The 9,712-nt window shown below is 38.7% G+C and overlaps 1 protein-coding gene across 1 annotated transcript; it reads left to right on the top strand.

Annotated features, from left to right (window-relative positions):
- The first annotated feature begins 2,515 nt into the window (after positions 1 to 2,515).
- On the top strand, positions 2,516 to 8,463 carry LOC126754444 (solute carrier family 22 member 3). The gene is made up of 6 exons (XM_050466409.1): positions 2,516 to 3,308; positions 5,335 to 5,489; positions 5,554 to 5,722; positions 5,888 to 6,210; positions 6,271 to 6,405; positions 6,463 to 8,463. The coding sequence occupies exons 1-6, from the start codon at positions 2,563 to 2,565 to the stop codon at positions 7,008 to 7,010; spliced, it is 2,076 nt and encodes a 691-aa protein (XP_050322366.1). The 5' UTR covers positions 2,516 to 2,562; the 3' UTR covers positions 7,011 to 8,463.
- The last annotated feature ends 1,249 nt before the right edge of the window (positions 8,464 to 9,712 follow it).

The following is a 9,712-nucleotide window of genomic DNA, read 5'->3' as shown; positions in this document are numbered from 1 at the left end:
AAGTATTTCCCTGGTTTTGATTCTTGCAAGTTGCAAGAGTATAAAATGTTCGTTTTTAATGTTTTCTTTTCCTTACTTGTTTTAAATTGAAAATTATCTATAAATTTTTAATAGTTTTTTTCATTAAATTTTTCGATTATTAAGCACTTTTTTAATGCTAATGAAGTGGAGTTAGAAATTCTGTAATTAAAATTTGCAAGCGTATTTCAATTAAATCTAGACATTAAAATATAACATAACAAAAAAGAAACAAAAAATTATAAAATAAATAAATAATAATAATAATGAAAACAAAGTATGCATTCACGTTTAATTTAATCTTAAAAAAACTTACAAATTAAAATAAAGCATTATAAATTATAAAAATATAATATTTCGATATTTTCTTTGTATTTCTTGGTGAAAGTGGCAGGTAAGTGTGCGACTGAAACTATGAAATGGAAAGAAAGAAATTCGAATATATGTATTTATTACTGCATCGAATGTTTAATATATGGTGAATTTTTAATTTATACTTGTACTTCGTATGTTTTTCGAATCGGTAAGTTGGTAGTACTGTTAGTGACATCTATGCTAAATTTCACGTCAAAATATTCATTAGTATTTAAGATACGCATCGTTTTGTGAGGCTCTAAAAGTGAATTCTTCGATTTTTACTATGTATGTATCTATTGAACAAAGAAGTGCGATAATGCACCATCTCATACTGCATTGGTTATTTGTGATCATCTCGCTATATTTTCAACTAATATCGTGCCGCAACCGCCGCATTCGCCTGATTTACCTTCGTGTAACTTCTGGCTATTCAGCAAATTCACATGACTACTCCGAGGACACCGTTTTGACTCAATTGAGGATATAAAAGCTGAATCGAAGGAGGCTCTGATGGCCATCACGACGGAGGATTTTTCCAAGTGCTATGATGACTAGAAAATCGTTGGCATAAGTGTATTGCAGTGGGAGGGAATTACTTTGAAGGAGATGAAATAGACAAAATTCACCTTTCAATTTGATCACAGTAGTATATTCTTAACTAGTCGGCATTTGAGAAGTAAAGTCCTTTCTCGACGAACAAAAACCAAAATCTACAAGTCACTCACCATCACTCTGCTCTATAATGCAGAAGCATGGACAATGACAACTTCTGACGAGTCAGCGCTACGAGCGTTCGAGAGAAAGGTTCTGCGGTAGATTTATGGTCCTTTGCGTATTGGCAGACGGCGAGTACCGCAGTCGATGGAACGATGAGCTGTACGAGATATATTTCGCCGTTGACAGAGAATCAAGAGACAGTGGCTGCGAGGGCTAGGTCATGTTGTACGGATGGAAGAGAACCTTCCAGTTTTGAAGGTTTTCGATTGAATACCTGTCGGTGTAACCAGAGGAAGACTTCCACTCTGTTGTAGATATAAGCTGGAAAAAGAAGAAACGACTAGCGCGCTGTTGTTAATTCGGCTATAACCACGTAAGCGGTGTCTACGCCAGTAAAGAAGAAGATGATTTGGTGATCCTGTGAACTGTTTCTAGGATTGAAAAAATGTTGACACAATTGTATTGGCGCCAATAGGGCTTACTTTAAGGCGTTCAACAAAAATTTTTAAACAAACTCTTACTATTTTCTGCTCATAGTGCTTATCTGCCTCTACTCTGACCCTAATCCAACACTATTTAATCTTCATAGTCATGTTATATGTCTGAAATAAGCCACAAATCGTGTTCTCATGAGTGTAAATAACAGGCGTAAAATATTATTGGCTCAGCACATAATAAATATAGCACCATATAGAATATAAATTTTTTTGTCATTTATCAACAAATAGTAAAAATATTTATTAGGGTGGATCAAAAATATAAATTTTTTTTTCGCTTGGTAATCGGAAAAATAGGTTCATCTAAGAGAGCCTCTTCAAAACATAACGAGGGTTTTTTCTCAGTTGGAAAAATTCAAATTTCCCATTAAACTACTTTCTTGAAAAAATATCTCGTTACAGAGATTTTATAGTAAATTGAGTGGTCTACAAAATGGTCTGTCATATTTTTTCCACAGTTAAGCGTTTACGGGATATTCATCGGCAAACATTAATGCATATCTCACAAACATACACATACATATAAATGTATACAAATCTTTTTTTTAACCACCCTAATATTTATATATTTGAATTAATAATATATTAAATTGAGGTCTAACTGGAATAGATATAATAATAACAGACTCGATTGTCATTGTGGCAATCTTTCAATAATTTACACTCAACGCATTTTATATTCCACATAATCATCACAGATTCAATTCACACAATTTTTTTTTTTTTTTTGGGGTGGGCGACACTACTAATTATCGGTATCAACACTTAGTGGACACAATCAATTGTCACCGCGGCGCAGAGAACGCAGAAGCTCAGCGCACAAATTGCGGCGAATCGTAGCAGTTGGTAGAAGTTTGCCAACAAACTGAATCAGAAAACAGTTGTGTGGTCCAGTTAGCGAAAGTTACTCGTACGGATCGGTCAAACGGTAAATTAAAAACATAACATATTGGAACGGAACATTTTGCTGAAAATGTCTGTGTTTGAGTTGCAAGAAAAAGTGAAGACTAAAACAGTAAACGCATGTACCGTTACGCCTATGATCTTTGCGCTAAGCGACACAAGCAACAACAACAAATGTGATACAACAAAAACAACAGAAAAACAGCACAACACCTCAGCGCCAACCACAGGCAGCTCGGTTGCGCCACAACCGCCGCCTCCCGACATCGTGCAACAAGTGTGCGGCAACTTCGGTCACTGGCAGCTGCGCACCATACTGCTGATCTTTCTTTGCAAAATACCCTCCGCCTGGTTCATGGCTTGCATTATCTACACCGCGCCCACACCGAAGAAGGGCGACTACTATTGTCGTCCGCCGGCGCTTATGAACCTCAGCCGAGGCTCATTGACGGCCGACACGCCCGCCTGGGTGCGCATGTCACATCCGGTGTCGGACGAACGCGACACCGATCGCCGCTTCTATTTGGATGCGTGCAATATTTACGAGGAGCAATTGCAACGGGATTTCATCGCCAATCATGCCAACTATACAAATCCGTTCGAGCAGCCCGATGTGGTGCGCCAGGCGAATGGTTCGTTGAAGTTCAAGGTGAATGTGTTGCCCTGCGAGCATTTCGAGCATAACTCCGATTACAAGTCGTTGGTGTCGCAGTTTGATTTGGTGTGTTCGCGTCAGTTGTTGATATCGATGACGCAGTCATTTCATGGTTTGGGCGCCTTCATCGGTGGGCTGGTGGCACGTCACGCGCTAAAACAGTTAAGTGCGGTTTTTAATCGATTTATTTTAAGAATTTTCTATTTTCACAGTTAATTAGCGCTGCGACTTTGCGTGTGTGAATTGTAAAAATATATACAAACAGCCTACATACATATATGTATATATACATATGTATAAATATATATGTAATTACATATGTACATACTTAGCCGCTTGCAATTCCAAGCGCTAAGTACATAAGTATCCAGCTATGCAAATGTGATAAAAGTCAATACGAAAGCCTTGTGTGAGCACTCTGTAGTGAAACATTGAACTGTCGTGGAAAAATAACGGTTAAAACTAGAAATTTCTGTTTGCAAACGAACTAATGAGAAAAGTAACAGGTTTCTGTCATTTATTAGACATTTTTAGAAAGAGATTGTAACTCGGTTGGCAAATTGGAGTATTTTTTTTCAATAAAAACGCGATGGATTTGTTCCAGGCTTCCACCAAAATTGTATTTGCTCCTGAGTTCCTTAACCGAACTAGTACATTTTGAACTGGCATTATTGACAATTGGCATTTCGCAGGCATCGAACTGGCAAAATTAGCAGTTTCTTGTATGTAAAAATAACATTATTCTAACTAGTCCATCTTGCAGTCCTTATTATTTAGTTATGATCAGTTTACACCCAGTATAATTTGCTGACGGACGGTTATCAAAAATTTTCCCTTTTCATGACACTCTAATATTCGCTTGTTAGCACTTATTTGTTCGTTGATAATACCAACAATTAACTTCATTAAATAAATGTGTAACTGTTAAGGCATAAATCTGCGAATGTAATGATTATTTGCAACAAAGAAAGGAATTTGCTGTTGACACAAATACATTTAAATGCCTATAGCGCATATATTGGGTAGTCGAAAAAGAGCTTTAATGAACCAAATATATATTTTTGGTCGTATTTTTCTAGATTATAATCAGTTCTGGTTTCTAGGACAAGTATTTTTTCTCTTGGATATTTATAATTAAGGAAGTTCTTTAATGGTAATTGTGCAAATATATATTTTTGGTGCATCAAAACCATTTTCCATTTTTCATCAAAGATGTGCTAGATGGAAGACGATTTCTGTTGATCAGTTCCATCAGCGTAGAATCAATGGTTCGACCAGGCTGTAGCAACTCATAGTGGATAATTCCTTTCCAATCCCACCAAACACTCAGCATAACCTTCGAGGCGTCAATCCTGGCTTTGAGACCATTTCTTGTGCTTCACCGCGCTTGGACCATGATCTTTTTCACACATTATTGTCGTATTTCATCCACTCTTCGTCTCCTGTTACCATTGGCTTCAGAAATAGTTCGATTTCATTTCATTTCATTTCAGCAAAGAATCGCAGATGTTAATTCGGTCCATTAAATTTTTCACAGACAATTCATGTGGTACCCGAACATCGAGCTTCTTTTTGTAGCCAGCATTTTTTAAATGGTTCAAAATCGTTCGATGAAGAATGTTAAGTTCCTTAGTGATGTCACGGCTGCTGATGTGGCGGTCCTAGTAAATCTATTCCATAATTTCATCCACTTTTTCAACGATAGGTCGACCAGAGCGAGCCGCATCTTTCACATCGAAATTTCCAAAACGGAAGAGAGCGAACCATTGTTGTGCCACACGAACTGATACAGCATCTTCTCCGTAAACTGCACAAATTTCATTGGTGGCTTGATTGGCATTCTTCCCTTTTTTATACAAAAAAATTCAAAATATTGCGAATTTCTTCATTAAATTCACCCATTTTTGAACAGCTGTAACTTTTTTCAACTTCCCCGAATTTAATTTTTTTTTTTTTTTTTGGTTAAATGAAGCTTAAAATCTCACTTTTCCAACACTGTGTGTTATGACACAATGTGATAGGTAGCACTGGAGATATACGACTGCAACGACATCTGTTGACAAAATACGAAAAGACTTTTTCGACTACCCAATATTTCGAAATCACTTTTTAACAGTCTTTTATATTGCAAAATGTGGACAATCTTAACTAAACTTTATTTATATTTCTTTCCAATTCAACACACAGTGTGAGTCCTCGGCGCCTAATGCTTGTCGGCATGTTTTTCCAAGTCTTCTGTGGCTGCATTACTGGCTTGGTGACAAATTTCCAACTACACATTTATTTCCGCTGCTTAACCTCCATCGCCTGTACCGTTATCATGTCTGCTGGCCAGGTTATATGTAAGTTAATCGCACCCATTAAACGCTATCTGCTATTTACTATGCCACTTACGCTCTGCTTTAGTAATGGACATTACAGACGGGCGTGCGAAAACCATCGTCACCACGCTTTCTGAGTTATTCTGGGGCATTGGACTTATACTGCTGCCGGGCATATCAATATTTTTCGATAGCTGGAGTTATTTGTATGTGGCCATATCGGCTTCGGTGCTTATTTTGATTTTTGTGCATAGGTAAGCACATAGAGAAGAGTCTGCAATCAGAAGACGTTTAGAGCATTGCATGCTTTACGTCTTCTCATTTTCAGTACTCTTCTCTTACCACCGTTTCTAACTGTCGTGACAAATTAAAATTTCTCCATTTTTACTATCTCGCCCTTACTCTCTTACTTTTATCAGATGGATAGCCGATTCGCCACGCTGGCTGCTAGGTTGCGACAAATTAGATCAAGCGCTCGAACAGTTACTAAATTCGGCCACACTTAACCATCGATCCATACCACTAGATCTAGAGGAAAAGTTGGCGCATCAAGCGAAGCACTTACAACAAGAAGCAACGAGTGCGCCACGCTATTGGTCCATATGGGATAAGACCACCGAACGTCAGTATATCTGCTGCGTGCATGTCGCGTGGGTTGGGGTTATTATCCTGCATAACGTCACGCTCCTGATGATTCGAACCATGGGCACGGAGTATATACATGTCAACACCGTGTGCTTGGGTAAGTTGTAGGAAATTTAGTACTTTGAAATTATATTTACAACCAAATACTTGTATGTAGGTCTCTCCGAGGTGCTCGGCATCTTTATTGGTCTCTATTTGATACTCTACACCAGACGTCGTTGGCTTTGGTGCGGTCAGCTGTTGACCTTAGCGGGCGCCGTTACCTTTCTAATATGGACCGTGCCGAATACGTGTGAGTTTCAGAAATAAGGTACGAAGTCATTTCAATAATGCTCTTCTATATTTCCAGTAAAACCAAGTCGACGTGTCGGTTTCGAAATGATCTTCTGGATGTTTTTGAAGTTCGCAACTGCCGTTACTTTCGCCGTGCTTGCTACGTGTACCGGTGAAATCGTTTCGTCCGAAAAACGTCCCACTTTGATGTACTCTGTGGTGACGCACAGTCGCTTTTGGCTAATCTTTGGTCCATCTATAGCGGTTACAATTCAATTTCACAACTTAATCCCCATCACAGTGTTAGCCTCTTTGGCAGTCGTTACGGGGGTACTGCTTTGCTTGCTCAATCGTGCCTTCTGGAATATGGAAAAACCGCGCGTGGCTAAAGTGCTCACGCCGAAGACATATCGACGCAATTCTTCGGCTGAGCTTTTGCGACGTAGTTCACTTGGTGCGAAATCTGAATTTTACGACAATTCTTTAACGATAAGCATATCTGATCTATGGCTGGTAAATTCGCAATTTGAAGCCATAACGGAACACGAAGTTGCAGCTGCGCCGAGGAAGAAATATGAGAGAGAAAGGGAAAATGAGAAGCGAATATCAGAAGAGCATTTGTAAGCAAATTTCCATGCACACATTTGTACGTGTGTTCGGGTGTTCCCTTAACATACACAGCTAAAAAAATTTTTCAATCGAATTTCCTAATATCAAATCCATGCTACTACTGTCTTCTTCTTATTTTCTGGCGTAAACACCGCTTTTACGCGTATAGCCGAGTTAACAACAGCGCGCCAGGCGTTTCTTCTTTTTGCTTTTTGGCGCCAATTCGAGATACCAACTGCATACAGGTCCTTCCCCACCTGATCTCTCCAACGAAGTGGAGACCTTCCTCTTGTTGGAGTGTTTTCATCCTTTCGGATCATAAATCTTCCACAAAACCTTTCTCTGGAATACTCCTAAGGCCGACTCATTAGCTGATCTCATTGTTACAGGACATGAATGGTGTCTTTACTGGTTCTAATATTGACGAAATTATTGACGACTTCAGCTTGCACAGCCGTATTAGCTTTGCGGGGATTATTTTCTCTAAAACTAGATTGAAGAAGTCACACATTTAGGGAGTTTCGATGTCTGAAACCTCGCTGGGTTTCGAACGGATCAGAGAGGTCCTTCCCGGTTCTGACGGAGCTTTTGGTATTGCTCAATGTCAGCTTATACAGCTGGTAATAGCTTTGCGGGGATACCAAGTTCAGACATATGTATGGAGGCAGTTCCTTTCGTGCTGTCGAAGACGGCTTTAAAATCTGGTCGGTAGTAGATTTTCCATTTGTTTGTTAACAGTGGACTTCAGTCTTTTGAACCTCATCATAGTCAGGCAATGGTTAGATGATTCCAGCGCCATAGATCGGGGAATCGGTTTCGCCATCTCCAGATATTACACTTTCACTGTCGTTCGATCGCAACATTGCGAGGTAGGCTGTCCCCTTTCTTTCTACTGTGATACTTCAATCTCCATCGTACCTGCTCTTCCTTCGACCTTTTCGTCCTACAGTTCCCTTATACCGAGTTGCCGATGAGTGCCCTTAGATAGCAAAAGTGCAAGTCGAGTAAAAACCATTTAGCTGTCAGTTGTGATTATAGCTTCTCGCCGCTTGATTCAAGACCGACGCCTGCTCGCAGCAGCACCTTTGGTGCACAGACGCCGCAATTAGACTTCAGCGATCCCTTAAACCGTATATGTCGGAGTGGCTTCGCTGAAGCTTCCTCTCTCTTATTCGTAATCTCAGTCTGCACACGGGTTGGCTACCACATATTACACAATGGCTGTTCACGTTTCCAGGGACGCGACGAGGACGTAAGAGTAGAAATTGGATGTTGCCCTACGTCTGTAGCTGCTTACCCGTGACTACACCACATTACACTTCTTTTGTCGATTTAACAAAAAGTTTAGGTGGCGACTGAAGACCCATCCAAAGCAATCATAGTTTATATGTGAGTTCTCCGACCTAACTCGTGGTCAATTGAAGGAATGAGACTGAAAACCTGGTTTATATATTTTTTAAGGAACACCTTAATGCACTTGTATTATATGTATGTAGATTAGAAGCCTACATGTGTATACTAACTGTAATTTGAATAATTATTAAAATATGTAGATTATTATATATTCCAATAACAATATATTAAATAATTAATTTCAAACATAATCGAAATTTAAATGTATTTGCGAATTACTACATTACCGAGAAATCCGATTTCACCTGCGATAAATCAATAACTAAAGGCGCCAGAGACTTTACACTCTGGATGATATGTCAAAAATGGCTTATATCGAGTCAATACTTCTCTAAGCCCCTATATCACTAATATAAAGATTTTTGAACTTCTGGATGATTTTATATCTCATATATCGGCCAATGTGAGAGAGAGCGTATTTTTTACTAAGAGTGTACATTTGTACCTAAATTTTATAAAATCGGGTGAAAACTTGCCCTACATCCCATATAAGTAACAAACTTTGTACACCTGAAGGCTCTTTCCTTGGTTTTGATCAAGTTTCAAGAGAATGTACGGTTACACCTGAACTTAGCATTTCCTTACTTCTTTCATAAATACAATTTTGTTGTATGTTGCAGAAAAATGTTCGATTTCCATGCAAAATTACATGACTGCCTAAAAGTAGACTTCAGACAATACTTTGAATAGCAATGCACAATTAGGCAGCAGCTGAATGCCGGAAAAAGCGAACACAGTTTGCCTAAAGTATTCGCCAACAGATAGCGCTAAGCCCAGTTGGTTATTAACGGCTGTACTTATTTAAATTAAAGCGGGAAGAGAATATCTGTTGAAGGAGTTAGCATGAAACTCATATGCCATGTGCATAACAAAGCGATATGTGATCACGCGTACACAGAAGCTTTGTGTAGTTTTGTGTAGTTTTGGGAATTCTGATAGCGCTTAAGGCAGGATTTAACCGACAGTTGACTGCAGACATTTTGTAAGTGTTGTTGTTGTAATGAAATAAAATATATATACCAAAATATTTTTCTTTAAAGTTAAAGTATCGTCTGCTATGGTGTGATTATCCATTAAATCATATGTGGTATCATACCAGAACTGACAACACTCTAACTTTAAACAAAAATATTTTTGTAAATATTTTATTGGAACTTTTAAAAAAAAATTTGTTGAAACGGTGGAGAGTTTCCCACGAAAAAAATGTCAAAATCGAGTGCGAATTTAATTAAAAGTTATAGATAAGCGCTGAACCCAACACATATGCGCTGAGGAAGTGAAATACCAGTGCAGTGCGGCATTGC

Source organism: Bactrocera neohumeralis, chromosome 2, assembly GCF_024586455.1.
Source record: "Bactrocera neohumeralis isolate Rockhampton chromosome 2, APGP_CSIRO_Bneo_wtdbg2-racon-allhic-juicebox.fasta_v2, whole genome shotgun sequence".
In the NCBI taxonomy this organism is placed as follows: Eukaryota; Metazoa; Arthropoda; class Insecta; order Diptera; family Tephritidae; genus Bactrocera; species Bactrocera neohumeralis.
Note: the sequence above shows the minus strand (reverse complement) of the source record. Positions and strands in the feature narration are given on the sequence as shown.